The 21,584-nt window shown below is 63.7% G+C and overlaps 2 protein-coding genes across 3 annotated transcripts; one reads left to right on the plus strand and one right to left on the minus strand.

Annotated features, from left to right (window-relative positions):
* Window positions 1-390: 390 nt before the first annotated feature.
* GNAT1 (G protein subunit alpha transducin 1) lies at window positions 391-4,245 on the plus strand. 2 transcript variants are annotated; one of them, XR_008233852.1, is made up of 9 exons: window positions 391-686; window positions 1,811-1,853; window positions 2,095-2,236; window positions 2,309-2,466; window positions 2,552-2,680; window positions 2,768-2,897; window positions 2,983-3,136; window positions 3,399-3,831; window positions 4,104-4,245. XR_008233852.1 is itself a non-coding variant. In XM_052779007.1 (8 exons), exons 1-8 carry the CDS (start codon window positions 581-583, stop codon window positions 3,587-3,589), a joined length of 1,053 nt encoding a protein of 350 aa, XP_052634967.1. In that variant the 5' UTR covers window positions 391-580; the 3' UTR covers window positions 3,590-3,879. The 2 variants fall into 2 exon arrangements, 1 of the variants encoding a protein (XP_052634967.1); XM_052779007.1 differs by lacking the exon at window positions 4,104-4,245 and having other exon boundaries at window positions 3,399-3,879.
* Window positions 4,246-5,276: 1,031 nt separating this feature from the next.
* LOC128137809 (guanine nucleotide-binding protein G(i) subunit alpha-2) lies at window positions 5,277-20,953 on the minus strand. Its single transcript, XM_052779006.1, has 9 exons — window positions 20,784-20,953; window positions 11,639-11,681; window positions 11,324-11,465; window positions 10,782-10,942; window positions 8,075-8,203; window positions 6,760-6,889; window positions 6,367-6,520; window positions 5,854-6,061; window positions 5,277-5,689 (listed from the first exon to the last, which is right to left on the minus strand). Exons 1-8 carry the CDS (start codon window positions 20,899-20,901, stop codon window positions 5,871-5,873), a joined length of 1,068 nt encoding a protein of 355 aa, XP_052634966.1. The 5' UTR covers window positions 20,902-20,953; the 3' UTR covers window positions 5,277-5,689; window positions 5,854-5,870.
* Window positions 20,954-21,584: the final 631 nt, after the last annotated feature.

The following is a 21,584-nucleotide window of genomic DNA, read 5'->3' on the forward strand; positions in this document are numbered from 1 at the left end:
TGGAGGGGACTGTGGGCACTGGTCCAGAGCAGGGGGTATGACCAGTGTGAGCTGGGGACAATGGGGACATTTCCACCCACTGCCCCCAGCCTCTACCAGACCCCAGAGGAGCCCCCCAGCTCCAAGCCCCCCCCCACTCCAGGCTCCACAGCAAAGCCGGAGCTAGGTGGGGGTCCCACGTCCCCAGAGGTGTCCGTGTCACAGCCCCAAGGCAGGGCCAAAGCGGGGGGCTGGCCGGCCTTGGGCCCCCCCGGCAGAAGCGCTGACGCCGGGAGCTGCAGGATTGCTGAGCTCAGCCCGCTGCAGATTTAAGGGGGTTTATCTGGGGAGGGCGGGGGGGGGGGGGCCCAGCTTAAGCCACGGGTGCTGAGCGCAGCACCCTGCCGGGCGGCCCCCCAGGACCTTGGCCCCGTCCTTGGCCCACATTGGGTGGGCGGTGGTGGCGGCAGCGGGGCAGTCGGCGGCAGGCGCGGCGGGCGCAGGGAGGCGAGCGCTGGAGGCGGCGGGGGGCTGGAGCTCGTTGCCCATCCTGGTGCTGACCTCCAAGGAGCGGGTGAGCCGCAGGGCCGCGGGGCCGAGGATGGGTGCCGGGGCCAGCGCCGAGGAGAAGCACTCCCGCGAGCTGGAGAAGAAGCTCAAGGAGGACGCTGAGAAGGATGCCAGGACCGTCAAGCTGCTGCTACTGGGTAGGGAGGGGACACCCTGGGGGACATATCCATCCTTTGTGCAGCTCACCCCAACAGCCCACCCAATGTTCCTCTGACACTTCCCAGCACCCCTCAACCCAACCTGTCCACCCCAACAGCACCCCCATTCCCAGGCAGCCCTAAACCCAACCTGCCCACCTCAACAGCCCACCCAAAGTTTCCCTGATGCCTCCAGCACCCCTAAACCCAACCAGCCTACCCCAACAGTCCACCCAACAGCCCCCTGCTCCTAAGCACCCCTAAAACCAACCAGCCCACCCTAAAAGGCCACCCAACGTTTCTCTTGCCCCACTGGCACCCCTAAACCCAACCAAGTCACCCCAAGAGCCCCCCCCATTCCCAGGGTCCCCTAAACCAGCTCATCTCAACAACTTGCACAACAGCTCCCCCCTCGCCCCCCACCAGGCACCCCAAACCCAACAACCCATCTGAACAGCCCAAGCTAAGAACTCCCAGCTTCTGGGTGTCCCCCAAACCCAACCAGCCCACCCAACATCCCCCCATTCCCAGCCCCCCCGACCCCAACCAACCTATCATCTCAAGAGCTTTCACCAATACCACCTACCAGCACCCCAACCCAGCAGCCCCCCCTCACCCCCCCTCATCCTCCTAGGCACCCCCATGCAGCTCACATCACCACCCCTGTGTCTATCCCTATAGTCCCCCTGCACTGTGTGTCCCTCCCAGTCCCTCCCAGCTGCCCCAGTGGTGCCCAAGGACTGGGGTGCCCTGGATGTCGTGGGGCCATGGGTACCATCGCTGCCCTCCTGGCCCAGCCCAGGGCACGTCCTCCTGCCCTGCACAGGCTTGGGGCATCGGGTGGTGGGATGCGATGCCATCATGTCCCCTACCCCTCCCCTGGGTCCCCGAGCATGTCCCGGGCTAAGCTGCCACAGATCCCATTAGCCACAGCGGCTCAGCCCAACCCTAATGCCCGCTGGCACCAGGCTGTAATCCCCCTGCCCTGAACCATGGACCTGGCACGGCCACCAGTGCCCCCCAGCCATGCCAGGCACGGGGGGGGTCCCAGGGGTCCAGCGTGGGGCACAGCCAGGGGTGCCCTTGCCATGGGCACTGCCATGACCCGTGCTTTGTCCCCGCAGGAGCAGGGGAGTCGGGGAAGAGCACCATCGTCAAGCAGATGAAGTAAGTGCCAAGGGGTGCCACTTGGCCGTGCCTCACCGTGCCATGTGCCTGCCCCATGCCACAGCCATGGGGTGCACCCACCCCTTAGTGCCTTGCTCAACCCACAGCGCCCAGCTCAGTCCCATACTGCACCCATGGGTCACCCCATCCACCAGTGCTCCACCCACCCCTATGCTGCACCCATGGGTGCCCCCCACCCCGCAGCAACCAGCTCAGCCCCACGCCCCCCCTCCCTTGCCAGGATCATCCACCAGGATGGTTACTCACTGGAGGAATGCCTGGAGTTCATCGCCATCATCTACAGCAACACGCTCCAGTCCATGCTGGCCATCGTGCGGGCCATGACCACCCTCAACATCCAGTATGGGGACTCGGCTCGCCAGGTGAGGAGCACCCCATGCTGGGCGGGGGGGGGTCCCCCAGCTCCCCGGCCCCACTGAGCCGTTCTCTTGTAGGACGATGCCCGCAAGCTTCTGCACATCTCGGACACCATTGAGGAAGGCACCATGCCCAAGGAGTTGTCAGACATCATCGGGCGGCTCTGGAAGGACACAGGCATCCAAGCCTGCTTTGACCGCGCCTCTGAGTACCAGCTCAATGACTCGGCTGGCTAGTACGTAGTGGGGGTGTTTTCGGGGGTGGGCTGTCGGGTCTGGGGTTGCCAACCCCTGTCTCGTGCCTGCTGTGTGCCTGGCCAGCTACCTGTCAGACCTGGAGCGCCTGGTGACTCCCGGCTACGTCCCCACGGAGCAGGACGTGCTGCGCTCTCGTGTCAAGACCACTGGCATCATTGAGACCCAGTTCTCCTTCAAAGACCTCAACTTCAGGTGGGGGCCGAGCCCCCGGTGAGGGCTGGTGCCAGGGTGGTGGGCAGGGGTTGGGGGGGGGTGCTGACCCCCTCTTGTCTTGTCCAGGATGTTTGATGTGGGTGGCCAGCGCTCGGAGCGGAAGAAGTGGATCCACTGCTTCGAGGGGGTGACCTGCATCATCTTCATCGCGGCCCTCAGCGCCTACGACATGGTGCTGGTGGAGGATGACGAAGTGGTGAGGAAAGCTCACCACCCTATACCACCTCCACTTTGTCCCCGTCACGATGTGGGGGTCACCATGGGGCTGTGTCCCTCCACAGAACCGCATGCACGAGAGCCTGCACCTCTTCAATAGCATCTGCAACCACCGCTACTTCGCCACCACCTCCATCGTCCTCTTCCTCAACAAGAAGGATGTCTTCATGGAGAAGATCAAGAAGGCCCATCTCAGCATCTGCTTTCCCGACTACGACGGTGAGGGTGGCAGCGGCTCTCCCACGGGGTGCAGGGTGGGTGGTGGTGGGGTGCGGTGAAGGGTTGGGTGCCAGCACCCTGCAGCAGCCACCCACCAGGTGTCCTCAGCACCCCATGCGAGCGACGCTGCACTAGCCTTGCTCACGGACCAAGCAAGGTTTGCCCACCCAGGGGAGCGCTGGGTGACGCTGGGCCAGCACCCGTGGCGGGGGGACCCATGGCTCAGCAGGGGACCCCACTCATGGCATGGCAATGCCACCAGGTCCCAACACCTACGACGACGCGGGTAACTACATCAAGCTGCAGTTCCTGGAGCTGAACATGCGGCGGGACGTGAAGGAGATCTACTCCCACATGACCTGCGCCACCGATACCGAGAACGTCAAGTTCGTCTTTGACGCCGTCACCGACATCATCATCAAGGAGAACCTCAAGGACTGCGGGCTCTTCTGAGCCCCAGCCCCAGCACCCCCTCCCCAGCCCGGGCCTCCCCCTCCCCTGGAGCCCAGCCCCGCCGCTGCCCCCAGCCCACCTCTGCAACCATCTCCACTTGTCCCAAACCCCCGGGATTTGACCCACTCGGCCCTGGAGCCACCACTGGGTGGGGGGCAAGGCTCCGCTCCCCCTCCCTACCAGCCCTCCCGCCGGCCGGCACTGTGGGGCACCCAGTGCTGCTGGGTGCTGGGGGACACTGGGTGAGCTTGGGTGCTGGGGGTCCCTGGGTTCCCTTTGGAACTGGTGGGGTCCTGGGGGTCCCTGGGTTCCCTTTGGAGCTGGGGGTACTGGGGGTCCCTTGGGGGGGGCCAAGGATCCCTGAGTGCCACTTGGAGCTGAGGGGTGCTGGGGAGTCCTGGGGGTCCCTGTGTAGTCCTTGGAGCTGGGGGGTCCTAGGGGTCCCTGGGTTCCCTTTGGAGCTGGTGGGGTACTGGGGGGTCCTGGGCGTCCCTGGATACCGCTTGGGGCTGAGGGTTCCTAGGGGTCCCTGTGTTCCCTTTGGAGCTGGGGGTGCTAGGGGTCCCCAGATGACCCTTGGTGCTGAGGAGGCTGGGGGTCTCTGGGTGCCCCTTGGTGCTGGGTGAAACTTGGGGTGCTGCAGGGTGCTGGTGGTCCCTGGTACCCCTTGGAACTGAGGGGTACTGGGGGTCCCCTGGGTGCCAGGGGGTCCTGGGATTCCCTGGGTACCCCTTAGAGCTGGAGGGGTGCTGTGGGTGCCTTGGGTCCTGGGTGTCCACGGGTGTCCCCTGGAGCTGGGGGTCCCTGTGGGCTGCTGGGTGCAAGATCTCCTTCAGGGCCGCAGGTCACTGGGTGTCCCCGAGCACTGCGTGGTACTGGGGTCCCCTGGGTGCCACCATCCCCCCTGCTGCAAGGCCAGTGGGTGATCATGCCCCCCGCCCCAGAAGCACCCACAGCTGCTGAGCCAGCATCCCCGGGGGAGCTCAGCCCCCCAGCAACATCCCAGCTCCCTCCCCAAGGGTCCCGCTGCTACCCTCACTTCCCACACCCAGGGGATGCTGCCAAGCCCCCACGGTGATGCCAGCCCACCCCGTGTCCCTCTCCCATCCCCGGGGCCCCTCCAGTTCTCCTGCAGAGGTGAAACACCCATGCCCACCCCTGGGTCACAGGGGAGGGAGGGGTCAGTATATATATTTTTCTTCTTTTTTTTTTTTTTTCCTTTCTACATTTTATTATTTCAAACCATGTGAACAATTCGGTAAAACATCCTGTGGGAAAAGCGAGGCCGCGGGCACCAGCTGAGGGGGCCCCCCCGGGCTGGGGGGGGGACAGCGGGGGCCGCTCTGTACAGCGGGCTCTCCTCGCCCAACGCAACAGCTAGCCCTACAAAACTAGGCTTAGAAAGAAGGGGGGGGAATACAGGCAGTGGGCAGCAGCCCCCTGCCCGCCCTCCTGCCCAGCCACTGCCTGCCGGGGGCTGCCCGTCCCTCTGGGCGGCGGGGTGGGGGGCAGCGAGGCGGGGTGGGGCGCGGACCCCCCCCAAGGCACGCGGTTGGGGGGTGGGCTGGCCATGGAGGACATCGCCACCACGTAGCACTTGACGCTTTTAAATAGTTTGGTAAAAAGGTTTCTTTAAAAAGCAACCTCGCCCCAGCCGGTGTGGTGTGGTTTTTTGCACGGTTTTGGGTTGGGTTTTTTTTTTCTTTCTTTTCTGGTTTAGTAAAAGGAATGTCATCGGTCGTGTTTTAGGCCGGGTGGGCATCCTCAAGGGGACCCCTGTGTCCCCCCCGTGCCAGCAACACTTGCAATGTAAACAATGAGAGCGCCTGGGCTCGGGAGTGAATGAACTGGGGGGCTGGAGTGGTTCAGGGGTTAAAAACCAAGATTAAAACCTCGTTTTCCCCAGGAAGGGCGACACTGGCGAGGAGGAGGAGGAGGATGGGGGGGGGGGGAGCGTGGGTGGCAGGGGCGACACAGGCCCTGCCACCACGCTGGCACCCAAAAAGTCTCTTTATGGGGTGGGGGCAGAGGGATGAATCCGAAGAGAAGCAGGAGTAGGGGGGTGGCACGGTCCTTCCTTCACCGGCGCGGCCGGGGGTCCTAGGAGAGAGCGGGTGGTGAGCGGGTGGGATCTGGGGATGGGGGGCACGGGCACCCACCACCAACCTGTGCCATGGTGGGACGGCAGGCAGCGCCCGTCCCATCCCCAGAGGATGCTCCGTGACCACCCCATTTTGGGAGTCACCACCGGGACCACCACCCACCTGGGCAGCGCCGGCCCTCAGAAGAGCCCGCAGTCCTTCAGGTTGTTTTTGATGATGACGTCGGTGACGGCGTCGAAGACGAACTGCACGTTCTTGGTGTCGGTGGCACAGGTGAAGTGGGTGTAGATCTCCTTGGTGTCCTTCCGCTTGTTCAGGTCCTCGAACTTGCTCTGGATGTAGCCGGCCGCCTCGTCGTACTTATTGGCCCCTGGGGAGGAGGAGACACTGGGCTGCCCCATGGCCACCCGGGGACACTGGCACCCCCCTGCCACCAACAGGCACAGCGAGCCTCAGCTAAACCCCCCCAGGGCTGCTGCCCCTTGTCCCCCTCCATCTTCCCCCACCCCCTGGGGCACCTCAAACACCACTGCACGCCACTTGCTGCCCCAACACACCGCTCCCCGGGCACAGGAAAGCCACCATCTTCATCCCCAGCATCTCCTGCTACACTGCCTGGGCAAGGTGCTGCCTGCTCCTGCTGCCAGGGTGGGCACCAAGGGACCCCGTTGGTACCTGTGTACTCGGGGAAGCAGATGGTCAGGGGGCTGTGCACGATCTTCTCCTCAAAGAGGTCCTTCTTGTTGAGGAAGAGGATGATGGACGTGTCCGTGAACCACTTGTTGTTGCAGATGCTGTCGAAGAGCTTCATGCTCTCGTGCATCCGGTTCTGGCAAGGGAGACAGCAGCCTGAGCCGGGCAGGGACCACCAGGCAGTGCCCACCCAACTGCTGCCCAACCTGCCGCCCCCCGCCACTGCTCCTGCCTGCCCGGGCAGGGGATGCTGAGGGCCCTGCAAGGCTTGGGTTGTGCTGGCCAGGGCACTGGTGCCCACCAGAGGAGGAGGTGCTCCCCCGGCCCCCAAAGGAGGGGATGGCTCACGGTGCCGGCTCCATCCCCCCAACTCACCATCTCCTCGTCTTCAGCCAGCACCAGGTCGTAGGCACTCAGGGCCACGCAGAAAATGATGGCCGTCACCCCCTCGAAGCAGTGGATCCACTTTTTCCGCTCTGAGCGCTGGCCGCCCACATCAAACATCCTGCGGCAGGGAGGCAGCGTGGCAATGGGCGGCAGCTCCCGGCCCCACCACCCTCGCCCCACTCCCTGCCTCAGTTTCCCCGGCTGCCCAGAGCAGGAGCTGTGCTGGGAAAAAGCACCAGGGCGGGCAGAGCATGGCACCACCACCCCAGGGATTTTGCCGGTGCCGCGGATCTGCCCCGGCACCTGCCACCCATCCCAGGGACAGGGCAGTGTCTGGGCTCAGATCCCAGCCAGAGCAAATCCTCGCCATGAGCCAGGCAGGATCAGGCCACCTTTCCCAGGGGCTGTCAGCACCATGCTCCCTCGAGCCGGGCTCCGGGAGATGCTCTCAGAGACCTGATCCGGAGAGGGCACTGCGGGGTTTTGCCGGAGACCTTGGACTGAGGGGAGCCACCGGTGCTCAGCCGAGCGCCTGTGGGCTCAGCAGGATTGCAGGCAGCACGAGGACTCAAGGGATGATCCTGGTGCACCGCGCGCCTCTCCCGCTGCAGGCGGCAGAGGATGCCCTGCCTCCACGAAGAGCCCGGCAGCAGCACCACATCCACCGCCAACCACCCGGCCGGCGGGGTGGCTTCCTCGCTGACATGCCCCCTCCCCGAATCATCCTCTCCGCCCCACTGACACCTCCCAAGCACGGCCCTGGCGATGCACAACCAAGCCCCTCCATCCCACCGGGGTGGCACAGGGGTCCCTGTGAGCCCCCCGCACTCAGAGAGGACCCCAGCAGATCCATTACGAAGTGACTAAATCCCCCGGGATGTGCACAATGCTGGCTTTTTGCCTCGGAAACTGAAGCCCTGACTATTTCCCCTGGGTTTTCAGTGGAAAGCAACCCCGGGGTGCCAGTGGGCAGCAGCACCGGTGCCTGACCCCAAGACCCCCGGCTCCCGCCCAGCGCTCTTCCCACGACGGAAGCGGCGTCACGCACCCGGAGGATGTCTTCCCCCTTCCCCTCCTCGCCAGAGGCTGGATCCGCCCCCGGGCTGAGCCCTGCGAGGCGTTTTTGAGGCTGCTCCAGCTATTTCGGCGGTTTCCGCTCTCTCCGAGGCAGCAGCTCCCGCCATGAGCAAACCCGGGGGGGGCTCGGTGCATGCAGCGTGCAAGCAGGATCCAGCCCGGCACAGGGAGGGAGGGGTTTGGGTTTTTGCCTTGGAAAACGCAAAAGGGAAAGGGTCGGACATACTTGAAATGCAGGTCCTTGAAGGTGAAGTGGGTCTCTACGATGCCGGTGGTCTTCACCCTGGTGCGCAGCACGTCCTGCTGGGTGGGGATGTAGTCGGTACGGGCTATCCTCTCCAGGTCGTTCAGGTAGCTGGGGAGGGAGCAGAAAGGCGCTGTGGAAGCTGGACCGTGGGGCACGACCCATCCAAATCCCACGGGGCATCCCCACACCACCCCAGAGTCCCCTGCCCACACCCCGGCATCGTCCACTCGGCGTGGGCAGCGCCAAGCCCGGCAGCACAGCAGACCCCATCTGCACCCCGGGGTCACCCCGCGGCCCTGCCAGACACAGGCAGGGCAGGGCAGGACAGCCAGCTGCTGGGACGGCAAGAGGACGCACGGGAACGAGGGCTCGGGGGGCACCGTGCCGGCACCAGGGGCTGGGCAGGGGACGCAGCCGGGGCTGGGGGGCTCCCCCCTGTTCCCCCTGGCCGTTTGCATGGGGGAAATGGCAAGAGGAAAGTATTCACTGCTATGGCAACCGGCCACAGCGCCGGCGGAAACAATCGATGGCGCCGTGCCATTTATAGTCAAAAAACACAAAGGGCTGGCGTCCTGGGAGGAAGCGGGAGGCGGGCGGCCGGAGGGATGGGGAGCAGCATGGCCGGGGGGTTGCTGCCCATCCTGAGCCCCCCAGGGTGGCATCGCCTGCCCTGCTGTCTGCCCCAGCCCTGCCAGACCCCAGCTCCCAGTAGCGACGGTGGCTCGGTCCCCAGGCAGCCGCCGAGACCGGCCCAGGGTTGCCGGGGGGGGACCAAGGCGGGTTTCGATTTCTCCAGCTCACGTTGCTTTAATTGGGTTATTATAAACAGGCTCCTTTAAGCAAATTAGGCTTGCGCTAATTAAGGCCTTTGCAGCCCCGTAATCTGGTGAAAGTCAGATTACAGCTTGCGAGGCCACGGGGATCCCCGGCTCTGATGGCAGTGCGGCCGCTCGCCAGCTCCCGGGAAGCCCTCTGGTGTGCCGGAGCAAAGCCGAAGCCATGGGTGGGCGCCCCGGGACCCTGCTGTGGGTGCGAGGGCGGGGGGGCCAGCACGCCGACGCCGACGCCACGGAGCAGCTCGAAAACAGCCGGAAACACAGGCGGCCTCCGGCTGACAAAAAAACAGGAAACACAGCGGCAGGGCCGTGCGCGGTGCCAGCGGCACTCGGACCTCGCACCCAGCCCCCGGGGGGCCGGTGAGCACCTGCCCCGGCACCCTGAGCTCCTGGCACCCCAAGGGGCTGTGGAGGAGGAGGCTGGGGGCTGCTGCAGAGGGCTGGGGTGCAGGTGAGCTGCGTGCTGGGCACAGCACGGGGCTCCTCACCCCCAGGGTGCCCTGTGCCAGCGGCACCATGGGCACAGCACCATCCCCATAGGGACAGATGGGGCATCAACTACCGTACTGGCATCTCCACAGGGCTGGAAAAAGACTGGAGCAACAGCTGGAGGGGGCTCCTAATTAATACTCGTCCAACCCCTGTAATGTGCCAAACGCTCCATAAATGCACTTATGGCAAATGCTCGATTTGCAGACACTTTGCAGATATATTTGCTCGAACTGCGCGTGTGAGCTGCCAGGCACCTGCCGGGTCTCCCGTGCCTCCAAACTAGCACCCACGGCACAGCGCGGCACTGCCAGGAGATGCTGGTGCTGACTGGGGAGCGATGGGGCTGAGCAGGACAGGGGCTGGGGAGGGTGGGCAGGTGCCGGGCAGGAGGAAGCAAAAGCCACAGGTGCCAGAGGAAAGCACTGCCAGGAGCTTCTCCGGGCTCAGTGCTTGCCAGGAGGTTTCCTGCAACCTCTTCACCCCAGTGACCTCAGTGCAGAAGAGGGACCTGCCAGTGCCAAGCGGGAGGGGACGGCTGGGCTGGCACACAGGGGACCAAGCAGCCCCCAGGATGGTGGCGAGTCCCAGGGGCGCTCAATCCTCAGTGGGACCAGCCTTGGTGGGGGTTTCCCAGCACACCATGAGCTCCCCCCAGCACTGCTTTACCACAACAGGTCTAGGCAGAGAGGACAGGAGGGCACCATGCGAGCTGAGCGCAGCCTCGGCTGCACCACCCTCTCCAGCAATCATACTTTAGGCAGATTAACTTATTTATTAAATCTCTTCAGGGATAAACCCAACCAGATGCAGGCAATTTATCTACCTCAACACCAGTTTGCCAGCTAATACGCCAGCGTAATGTCAAGTCCTTCTGTATAAATTCATTTAAAAGGAAAAAGAAAACCCTCTTGTGCATCCTGTTCAGATATAAGGGTCCCCAGTGCTTGCTTTGGGGATTTTCCTTGCCTTCATGGCCCATGCCCGCAGGCAGAGGGATGGGCAGGACTCCCAGCTATGCTCACACAGGGGGGAGGCATCTCAGGATGCAGAGGCCAGGGGAGAGCATCCCCAGGGAAGGGCAGTGGGCACGGAGTGGCAGCAGGAGGGGGATGCCCCGGTACCCCCCTCCCAGGGGACGCAGCACCCTGCCAGGGGAGGAAACAGCTTTCGAAACATCTGCCTTCCCAGTTCTGCTCCAGCTCAACCCCAGTGCCGGGCGGGAAGTGGCAGCACCAGCCCCCAAGCCTGGCAATGGGGAACAGCAGCCCCCGGGGGGATTTTCTGTTGCTCAATAAAAGTGATGCTGCCCACAGGGCTCTGATCCAGCCAAGCTGGGGGAGAGGAGCAGGGGTACTCACTAGGCAGCGGAGTCGTTCAGCTGGTACTCTCGGGAGCGATTAAAACAAGCCTGGACCCCGTTGTCAGCCCACAGCCTCCGGATCACGTTGGCCAGGTCCTCTGGCATGATGCCCTGCTCCTCGGCGGTGCAGGAGAGCGCAAAGAGCTGCCGAGCATCATCCTGCAGGGAAAAAACAGGGCTCAGGCATTGGCAGAGGGTTATTGGGGCTCACTCTGCCCTAAAGGACCTGACTGGAGCCTACCATGTCCCACCTGGACAGCAGGGCAGGAGCTCCAGCAGTGGATGGGGACAAGACACAAGGGAAGCAGTGGGACCCCCACCCCTGCAGCCATCAGGGCCCATGCCCAGGCAGACACCCATGGGTTATACTTTGGGTCCCCCCCATCCTCAGCGCCAGGGACAGGAGGTCACAGCCAGCCAGGGAGTGGCAGGCCTTGGGCAGGGCCACCCTTAATCCTGGTCCAGCTTTGGGTGCATCTGCTTTTGTTCCCCAAGAACCCCCACCCTTCCCAGGTGCGGCGGGAGCAGGAGGGCACCCACCGCTCTGGAGGAGTCTCCAAAGTCAATCTGCAGGTTCCCCATCGCCTTGATGATGGCCATGATGGACTGGATGGTGTTGCTGTAGACCACGGCTTTGTACTGCCGGCACTCCTCCTCTGAGTAGCCATCCTCGTGGATGATCCTGGGGCAGGGGAGAAAATCAGGCAAGGTCAGCCCTTTGCAGGGCACCTGGGGGTGCTGCTCCCCACCCATGCTCTGCGGCATGGGGAGCTTTTCCCAGCCACCACCAGTTTCGGAGCCCGTGGCCGAGGCCTGCGTGGTGCCGGCTGCAGCGATGGTGTGGGGACCACTCACTTCATCTGTTTGACAATGGTGCTCTTCCCAGACTCGCCGGCACCTGTGAAGAAACAAGAAGGGGGGACAAGCAGTGAGGTGCTGCCTGAAGCTGGGGACCCCCACCCTACTGGGACCCCCCTAGCCCAGGGAGGGAGGGCAGCGGATGCCTCAGCCATTGGAGAAGAGCTCCCAGCGTCGGCTGGAGTAGATGCTTGGACAGGGACCGGGAATATCAGGGCCAAGAAAGGGGGAGGAAAAGGCGAGGCTGGGGGGGACCTTGCAATAGCTCCAGAGAGGAGAAATGACACCTGATCTGGGCCAGGAAAATGGCGTCAACAGAGTAATGTTTGCCCCGTGGTCCTGGCATGCTGCAGCCGAGATGACTGGCAGCCCCAGCTTTGGCCGAGCTCAGGAGTGGGGAGCTCCCTGCAATGGGGAGCTAAGCCCTTCCCATCACCCTCCATCCCAGCTCCAGGCAGAGCCTGAGCTTAGTTGTTGCATCCTGCATCCCACATCCCGCATCCCGCATCCCTACTGCGCCGGGGGACGATAGAGCATCAGCCCCACCACATGCCCATGGCTGGAGCTGGCAGCGGCCAGGATGCGGAGATGCTCGTGCCACCAGGTACGGGCGGGGAGCCGGGCACCCAAAGCCGAGCACCCCAGGGAACTCGGGAAGAAGCTGCCGCCTCCACCAGCCAGCTCAAGCGGCTCCCAGTGGGATCAGCCGCCCCCGGGTTGCTTTTTTAAATAGCGCGCACTTTCCAGCCTGCAGGGTCCTGTGCCCCAGCCTGGCTGCGGAGGCGGCTGCCAGCAGGGAAAGCCGACGGCTTTTGGGTTGGGTTTATTTTTCAGCATCAAAATGCAGGATGCCAGGGGTTCAGAGGAGATGGCCGGGGCACCTAAAGCTCCTCCTCTGCCACTGTTCCCCTTGGGGACGTCACCCCCATGCAGGCGACGTGCAGCTCCTGGCCCAGCCCTCCCTCTCTGGGCTGAGAGCAGGGAAAGAGCAAAGTCACCCCGGCTGCAAGAAAGGGGAAGCTCAAAGGGGAAGCGGAAAGGGACGGCACATGTCCCTTGTCCCCTCTCCGGGCAGGGAGTGCCACAGAGACGGATGAGCGCCTGGCTCGCCTTGCCCCGGGACCCCCAGCAGGATGAGCCCCCTTTGGCCGAGGACCAGCGAAGCCCTTGGCTCTGGGTGCAAATCCCAGGGGATCCCCCCAAGCCAAGTCCATCCCTGCGGCCTCTCCAAACCCTCTCGGCGGGTCCCCTCGCTGCTGCCCTCAGCCATGGAGCTGCCCTTACGGGGGGCCCCAAGCAGGCAGCAGCAGGGCTGCGCCGGCACGGCCGCAGAGGGGGAAGAGAGATTACAGAGGACTTTAAAAAAAAAAAAAAAAAAAAAAAATTTAAAAAAAAATGGAGATTATGCTAAAATTAACCGGGAAAAACAGAGCCCGTCATGCCAGCTGAGACATGGCGGCAGGGAGCAAACGCCTTCTGCCCTTGCCTGTGCCACCAGCATAAGTGCAACTTAGGTGATGGGCACATACCCCACAGATATCACTGCGGGTGCTGCTCAGGGCATGGAGCCCCCCAAGGCTGGGGCCATATTGAGGCTATACAGACGCTACATTTATTGCTACGACCACCCCACTCCACGGTTTCCATGCAATACGTGCTGAGGGAGAGGCTTTGCTCAGCCCCGAGGTGAGCATTTGGCACGGCGGGGACTCTCCGGCGCTGCCGACCCAGCCTCCACCGGCGCCCTTGGGATGCTGACGCGGCACCCAGCACAGCCCAGCCGGTGTTCGTGGTCAGTGCTGGCAACTCCTGCCCGGAGCTGGGAGCAGCAGGGGGAAGGACTCAGCATATCCCTTCATTTTTTCCATTAAATACCTCTGGTTTCTGACAATACCACCCTGTACCGCCAGGCTCGGCGGCCAGGGCCGGCTGCATTCACCGTGCCCTTCCCCAGCGGGTGCCCGGACAGGGAAATTGAGGCACAAGGCAAGGGAAGACCCTGCTTACAAGCGTCCCTGGGGTGAGGTGCCAGACAGTCGTTCCCCAGTCTCCTGCCCTGCCTGACATTTGCTCCCTACCCGGGAGGCAACAACTCACCCCTGGGACCTCCTGCCTGCTCCCGGCAGGGTTGACAGCCACCGGCAGAGCGGCAGTAGCCGGCAGCCGCCGAGGCCGGCCATTTCCCTTGCAAACTTCCCCCGCGGCTCCGGGCTCCTTCCCCGTAGCCTGCAGAAGGCAGCCGTGCCGTTGCCCCCCCATTTCAAGCTAGCACCTCTGCTTGCCGGGAGCTCACCCGGCACGAGAGCCCGCAGGCTTACGGCGAGCAGAAATTCAGGCCTGAATTAATAACACTCCCCGGCTACCCCACCAGCGTGCAGAAGGAAGCCGGGGCGGCAGCAATTAGTGTGTCCCCCCCCTCCAATTTCCCTTTCAGATCATTGCATTTGCCTAACGAAGGGGCCAGGTAATTGCCAGGGAAGCTGCGTGCCTCCCCACCGCCGTGCCACCCCCAGCATCGGCCAGGGCCTGATGGGCACACCAGCACCAGCGGCTCCCACCCAGCTGAGCATGGGGGGGACCCTTCCCAGCCCCCCCAGGCAAACTCGGTGGAGGGGAAGGGTTTCCAATCCCCGGAAAACCCCGGCTGCCGTCCATTCAGCCCCAAAACAATCCCCGGGCAGGGTGCCAGCTGCCGGCTTCCACCCTCCTGCCCAAACCAGGCAGGAGGCAGGCAGCGCCGGAGGGGCTTCGCGTCCTTTGGACCCCCCGTGCCGGCCAGGCATCGGGGGGAGACGGAGAGAAGCTCCCCACCATGGGCTGACCCCACGGCCGGGCTTCCTCCAGCCCTGCCCGCGCTGCCCACCCTTCCTGCCTGCCCGGACTGGGCAGCGCTCATTCCCAGAGCAGCGCCCGTCAAAAATAGGAGGAGAGCTCTCTCCCGAGCCGATTTCCCCCTTTTTTTTGTTAAAAATAATCTTCAAAAATTTAAAATAAGCAAGCAGCTGCCCAGCTCCAAAACACCCTGTTAATCCACCAGCAAAAAATTTATTTAGCCACCATATATTTTGCAGCCCATGATTTAAGATGCTTTCTGGCCAGCATATATTTAATGCCATATATTTAAGGAGCTGGTCACAGGTTTCAGGGTCCACCTCACCCCACATCGCTGAGAGGGGATTTTCCATCTTGCAGCACGGCACCATCCTGTTTTATGCCTTCAAATATCCAGGCGTGGATGGAAGCGATGCACAGCTGGAAAATTTTCCTTATTACGGGGGAGAAGCTGGAATTCAATCCGCCAGTGGGTCCGGAGCCATCCCCATCCCCGGCACCCAGCGCCCCGTCCCCAGCCACTGTGCCGGCAAGTTTTCCTGGCCTGGCAAACAGCAGCTATTATTTGAGCATGGATTTACTGATGGTTTTTACTGCTGGACAAACCCGCCAATCCCCTTCCCTGCAGGACAGACAGACAGCTGGACAGAGGGACGGCTGCAGACCCCACCCCACCTCACCACCCCCATCTAACTGGACTTTCAAAGGTGTGTGTTAAAAGCAGAGTTACCCCAAAGACTGAAAAAATAATAATAAAAAGAGATTCCCCTCGACATTTTCCTTCCTACCCAAAATAGATGGAAAATTGCTGTAAAAATATTCGCATTTTTTTTAAAACCTCTCAGCAACACAGGGCGTTTTTCCCAGGGGCCGTTCTGTTCCGGCCCAGGGCTGGCCACTTCCCAGGAGGAGCCCGCGCATCGGCAGCTGGTGGGATGCCACGTCCCCAGGCGGGACCCCAAAAAATTGGGGGGCACTGGGGAGGTGCAGACCCCCCTGTCCAAGGCAGCCGATGGAGACACATTAAAAAAACACCGCAAATATAAATAAAATAGAAATAAATCAGCAGCAAGAAGGACGTTCGGAGCACACGGGGAAGGAGGAGGTGGGCTGGGGATGGTTTCCCGGGGGGGCATGGCAAACACACCCCCGGTGCTGACGAGGGCCGCTAGGCTTTGCAAGCTGGACAAAACTATCCTTGTGCCAGGCTTTTTCCAGGAATCCTGGAACTTTGCTGCTCTGTTTCTGCCCCTGCCATAGCCGGAGCAGTCCCTCTCCCTCTCCGCTGGCACCAGCCACTTTGGTGCCCTCGGCCCCCACACCGGCTGCGCCGGCACCGGGGTGGCTGGGGAAGAGCACCCGCACGGCTCAGCAGCGAGCTGTCCCCTCCTCCCAGACACATTTGGGGTCACCAGCATCAATTTTGGGGCTCAGCCCTAGAAAAGGGGGTTCCTGAAGACTGTCACCCACCGCGCCCCCCCAGCCGCTCCAGGCACGGGGACACCATGATGCTCCCTGCATTCCGCCCCCGCCCCAAACACCCGGAGCGGCTCTGGTGCAGCCCGTGCCGGAGAGCTGCCCCCGGCGGTGCCATGCCCCCACGCCTGGGTGCCACCATCCCCTCCATACCACCCTGATAGGGTGCGGGCTCACCCGCTGGCACAGCCGGGATGCCGCCGGCACCCTGCTCCCCCCGCCTGGGTTTTCTGCTAGCGGGGATGGAGGATTACTCAGCTCCCCCAGCTCCGGTGATTCAGCCGGCCTCCGGCCCGGAAACCCGCGCTCCAGCCCGGAGCAGGAAACCCGGCGGCTGCGGAGAGGCCAGGCCGGCCCCGGCTACGGCAGCGGCGCTCGGGCACCCGCTGGCACCCACAGCCCTGGGCGGGCTCAGCCATGGGACACCTTCTTCTGTAAAGCTATATATATATAGGTAAAGCAACATATATATGTGCTTTTTAATATATACATAAATCAATTTATACATTGCTCCATGCAAAAGAGCGATACATATAGACAAAAAAGCAATATATATAAAATATATTTCTAATGCATATATGTAAAAATATATAAAAAATATATACATATAAGCCTGCTGCCTCTCCTGGGCAAAGCCTTAGCTCATCTCAGAGCAGAGGGCAGCTGCCTGCACCCGGGACATCACCAGCGGGGACATGAGGGTGACCCATCCCAGGGCGTGGGTGCCAGGCTCCTTCCTCCCGTCCCATCCCAAGCCTGGCCACCAGCTCCAGGGGGTTGGATGTGGGGTACACCCAGATCTAACAGCTCCGAGCTCTTCCCTGCTCCCCCTGCACTGTGACACCTCTTGGTCCGTGGCCAGAAACACCACCGGGGCCCCACCAGCGTCCCCACCAAAGGGAGGACCCGATCCCCTCCCATCACCCTGGGCTGGGGCAGGAGGGAGGACGAAAACAAAACCCCAAGACAGGACAAAGTGCAGCAAAACAGGCAGCTCACACGCGAGCCCAGGGCAGAGCCGGGGCAACGCAGCCTCCGAAAGTCGCAGCTGGTCCCTCCCTTCCTCTATTTTTATGCAAGCCCTGAAAAAAAAAATATAAAGCTGCTGAGCCCTGCTCCGGCTGCCCTCGCCCCAGCTACTGGCTCGCCCAGGCAGGATCTTGTACAGGCAGCTGCCTGCGTGACCTACCCCGGTGCGACCCAGCCCGGGTGGGGTGCGAGGGGAGCATCCTCACCCCAGGGTTTGCACCTCCAGCACTGAAAACTGTTGGGGATCGACAGGATCAACCCGCCAGCACCTTCCCCTGCCCCGGGCGCCTTCGCAGCTTCTAACGCCGCCCGAGCAGCCGAGAAATCCTTTTGCTTTCCTAATCCTCCGAAGGAAGATAAGGAATTAGGGGCTTTGAACGTGGGGACCGCTTGCCTGCCACTGATCCTGCATCCCTCCCCGAGCATCCCGGCTCCTGCGGGCAGAGGTGGGCTGGGCAGAACCCAGCTTCCACCTCTGCCAGCAGAAATGGCTGGTGACTCCAGCAGTTTGAGCCCTGGCGATGCCGAGGAGCCGATGGCAGCATCGGGAGGTGCTGGCAGCACTGCTGCATGGGGTGGATGCTCCAGGTGCTTTCAGGTGCCGGCAGCGGCTCCTGGCCTCTCCCAGCACCAAAACCTTGGGAGGTTGTTGGTTTCCAGCAGCAGGGAGGGGGGGATTGCTTCATTTGGGTCTTCTCCCCATCAGACACCAGAGCTCTCTGGCACGCAACCTATCCGGCACGCAACCTATTTGCCGGAGCCGGCAAACGGCAGAGGAAAACCTCCGGGCAGCGGCAGGTGCTGCAGGCAGGATCAGCGCCGTGCCCACGCCTGCAGTGCCAGCTGCCATCGCGGGGGTCCTGCCCGTCCCCACCGCACCGACAGCGCATGTCCATCCCTCTCCAGCTCGCCCGCCACGGCGAAGGAAAGGCAGAAGCAAGCACATGGCCACACACAGGGCACGGCACTGAGCCGAGATGGCTTCACCGGTCAGCCCCAAGCCCTCCACGGTGCCGGTGGCCGGCACAGTCCTACACTCCCACCACCACCGCCGCACACCGAGACGGGTGCTCTCCAATCGCACCACGTCCTGCCCAGCTACACTGGCAGCTCCGAGCTGCATCTGCCAGACGGCACGAGTCGCCAGCAAAAACCACACCGTGCTCAGTAGAACCATCTCCTCTTCATGCCATGGGCTGATTCGACACAAAGGGTGAATCTATTTTTCTCCTTGTTTTCTTTCCTCCCTAATTTTCCCTCCCTATTTCTGGAGGACACAGGAGGGCTGCAGCCCCCAGGGAGGACCGCGGAGCTCTGCCTTGCCAAGCATGCCCAAGAGCTGTGGTGTTCACCAAAAAGCACCCGCCTGGGCTCATGCAAGGCCCCGGTTCTCCTCAAAGCTTCCTCCGACCATGGGGAAAAAGATAAGCCGTAGGAAGGGTGGGCAGCGGGGATGTGGGAGCATCCACCCGACACTGCGTCCCCACTTCGAGGGCTTCTCACAGAGGGGGGGATGCCGCAAGCAGCAGCCCCCGGGGGGGGCAACGCCGGCCCCACCTCCCCAGCCGCTCCCTGCCTGCTTGGGAGGATTTTCCGGCCGCGGCTCGGCTCGGAAACGGCAGTAGTGACCCAAGGCTCCGGCGCTATTTACACCTGAACAGCTGCGAGGGCAAAAAATAAACATTAAAAAAAAAAAAATTAAAAAAGAGCCATTTCGCTCTATTTTTGGCTTCAGAAACCAGCTGAGATCAGAAATGCCGCTCGTAAATGCCGGCCTTCGCAGAAGGGAGCGCGGCCGTCCTCTTCCTCCTGCCTCCACTTCAGCACAGAGCAGGACACGGGCTAGGGATGCCGGCTGGCCGGCCCACACCGCGATCCTCGCTGGCCAGTGAGCCCCCGGCCGCCCCTCGGTGATGCTCAGTGCCGGCTGGCTGGGCTCCCCCAACCCAGGCACCCAGAGCCGACGGCACCGGGGTAATGCTCCCCATCCCAGCTGGTCCCCTGCGGAAAGGAGGTGCCAAACCCCCCTAGCCGGCTGCACCCCCCGGCACCGTTATTTCACACCGGGCAGCGGTTCGAGAGGAGCCGAGCCAGCAGCAAGGCCCGGTGCAGGAACAACTCGCGGCGAAGGGGGGGACCACGTGTTTCCCCAACAGCTTGCAAACCCCGTGGGGTTTCGCTCTGCCGGTGCCCTCCCCACCCCGGAAACAAGCGGGTCGGCGAGCTTGCACAACCGGCGAGCCCCCCTGACGGCACAGACCCCCACCCGGACCCCCTCCCCAGGACGGGTCTTGCCGCCAGCACGGCTCACGCCAAGGCAAAGATAAAATAAAAATAAAAATGAAAAACCTAAGCGCTCTGTTTAAACGAGCGTTTCAAGGCGTTAATTACGTATTTCTCAAGGCAGGCAGGGGTTTAGCAAATAAAGGGCTGCCGGATTTCGGCGTGACTTCCTGCTGCCGGCTGCTTCCTCTGCCGACGAGCCGAAAGACATTTTCTGCCGGCGCTCCCCTGGCAGCAGCCGGGGATTTCTCTGCCCGTCCCGGCTCCCGCCGCCCCACGGTGCCGTGGGAGCTCCGCGCGCTCCCGCGTCACACCTGGAGCGAGGCTCTCCCTGGGAATTTCGGGAAGGGAATAAAAACCCCAACTGGGAGTTATTAAAAAAAATAATAAATTAAAATAAATAAGCGGCTGCCTTGCCTGCAGGCACAGGGCAGGTCTGTGAACGCCCACAGCAGCATCGCCAGGGCGCTTTGAAGAGCGCGAGTGGCCCGTTATCGGTATGAAATCGGGTATCCGTGGGGCAGAACGCCCGTGGGCTGCGCGGGGGTCCTGCCTGCTGCGGGCAGCACACGGGGCAGAGTCTGCTGCCCAAGCCCCCCGCTCCCCCACAGCGAGGGAGGGCGAAGGCGGGATGGAGGGGCTCGGGCCCGTCCCAGTGCCCCGGTGGGGGGAGACGCGGGGCAGCGGGTGCCCGTTGGCCCTGTTACCTCCACCCCAGCCGGTCTGTGGCGGGGGCGAGGGGAGCCCACGGAGGAGCCCCCCAGTGCAGCCCGGGGGGTCCCAGGCAGGCAGGACAGGGTGCCCAGGCTTGCAGGGCCTTTGCTGGGGGGGGCCCAGCCACCAGGAGGGTGGGGATCCCCCCTGGCCTGTGCTCCGAAGGGATGTGCCCAGGCTGGACACCGATGGGGTTGGGGGTACGGTACCGCAGCAGGGGGGGCTGGCACCCCACTTCTGGGGGACACCCAAGGCTTGCTGTAGGGCCAGCACCCCACTCGCAGCAGTTGGATCCTCAAAGCCTGGAGTGGGGCTGGCATCTCACTTCCAGGGGGGCTACTCAAAACCTGGGGTGGGGCTGGCACCCCACCCCAGAGGGGATCCCCCAGGCCTGCTGTGGGGCCAGCACCCCACTCCTGGGGGGGATCCCCCAGGCCTGCTGTGGGGCCATCACCCCACTCCTGGGGGGATCCCTGGGGCCTGGGATGGGGTCAACACCCCACTCCTGGGGAGGATCCCCCAGGCCTGCTGTGGGGCCAGCACCCCACTCCTGGGGGGATCCCTGGGGCCTGGGATGGGGCCGACACCCCACTGGGGGGGGGGGCGGACCCCGCAGGCTGGGCTGGGGCCAGCATCCCACTCCTGGGGGATCCCCGGGGCAGGTACCCAGGGTCGCTCCGGGGCAGCAAGGGCGGAGGCGGCGGGGCTGCCCGGTTCCGGCAGGGCCGGGCGGGGGAGCCCGTGGGGTGTCCCGGGAGCGGGGGGGGGGTCCGCGGGGGGGGTGGGGGTGGTTTCCCGGGGTTCTCACCAAGCAGCAGCAGCTTCACCTCCCGCGCCGCCTTCTCGCCATCCTCCCGCAGGTTCTTGTCGATCATGCGGGAGCGCTCGGCGGCCGCCTTGTCCTCGGCGCTCACGGTGCAGCCCATGGCGGCGGCGGCGGCGGCTGCCTGCGCGCGCCCGCGGCTCTGCCCTGCCCGGCCCTGCCCGCCCTGCCCGCGCCGCCCCGCCCCGCCCCTGCGCGCCGCCGCGGGGGCGGGGCCGGAGGAAGGGCGGGGGAAGACGAGGGGCGGGGCAAGGCGAGGGGCGGGGGAAGACGAGGGGCGGGGTCTGTCGGGGCGGGGTCTGTCGGGGGCGGGGCCGCCGCGGGCAGAGGGGCGGGGCCTCATCCCTGCCCGGCGGGACGGGCCCCCGCGGGGCCGCGACGGGTACCGACGTGCGGTGCGACACGGTGGCGCCCCGGGACGGGCGGGCGTGGGGCCTCGGTGTGCCCCGGGACACACGTGGGCAGGGAGATGGACTCTGGGTGCTGCGCTTTGGGCCCGGGGTGCTTTGGACGCAGAGAGGAAGGTGCAGCCCTGGGGCCGGCGGGGTGGGGAGATGCTGCGTCTGAGGGCCACCTTCTGTGGGGACACGGTGTCACGGGGTGGCGGCTCAGACCTCGGGGACCTGCTTGTCCCGTCACTGGCCATGGGGCTCAGCCCTTGGGGACCCACGTGCCACGTTGCCGGAGGAAGGAGCTCCTCGGTGGGTGCCAGGGCTGGGGGTGCCCGCGACAAGGGATGGGGCAGGATGGGTCCGGGCAGGATGGGGCACCCGGCAGCCCTCGCCC

The sequence above is a fragment of the Harpia harpyja genome, chromosome Z, assembly GCF_026419915.1.
Source record: "Harpia harpyja isolate bHarHar1 chromosome Z, bHarHar1 primary haplotype, whole genome shotgun sequence".
Classification (NCBI taxonomy): Eukaryota; Metazoa; Chordata; class Aves; order Accipitriformes; family Accipitridae; genus Harpia; species Harpia harpyja.

Coding starts and splice junctions, on each gene's coding strand:
- GNAT1 (XM_052779007.1), top strand. CDS start 581: ATGGGTGCCGGGGCCAGCGCCGAGGAGAAGCACTCCCGCGAGCTGGAG. Junction 2,237..2,308: donor ATGGGGACTCGGCTCGCCAG/GTGAGGAGCACC, acceptor GTTCTCTTGTAG/GACGATGCCCGCAAGCTTCT. Junction 3,137..3,398: donor CTGCTTTCCCGACTACGACG/GTGAGGGTGGCA, acceptor CAATGCCACCAG/GTCCCAACACCTACGACGAC.
- LOC128137809 (XM_052779006.1), bottom strand. CDS start 20,901: ATGGGCTGCACCGTGAGCGCCGAGGACAAGGCGGCCGCCGAGCGCTCC. Junction 10,943..11,323: donor TTGGAGACTCCTCCAGAGCG/GTGGGTGCCCTC, acceptor TTTTCCCTGCAG/GATGATGCTCGGCAGCTCTT. Junction 6,890..8,074: donor TTCAAGGACCTGCATTTCAA/GTATGTCCGACC, acceptor TCCCTGCCGCAG/GATGTTTGATGTGGGCGGCC.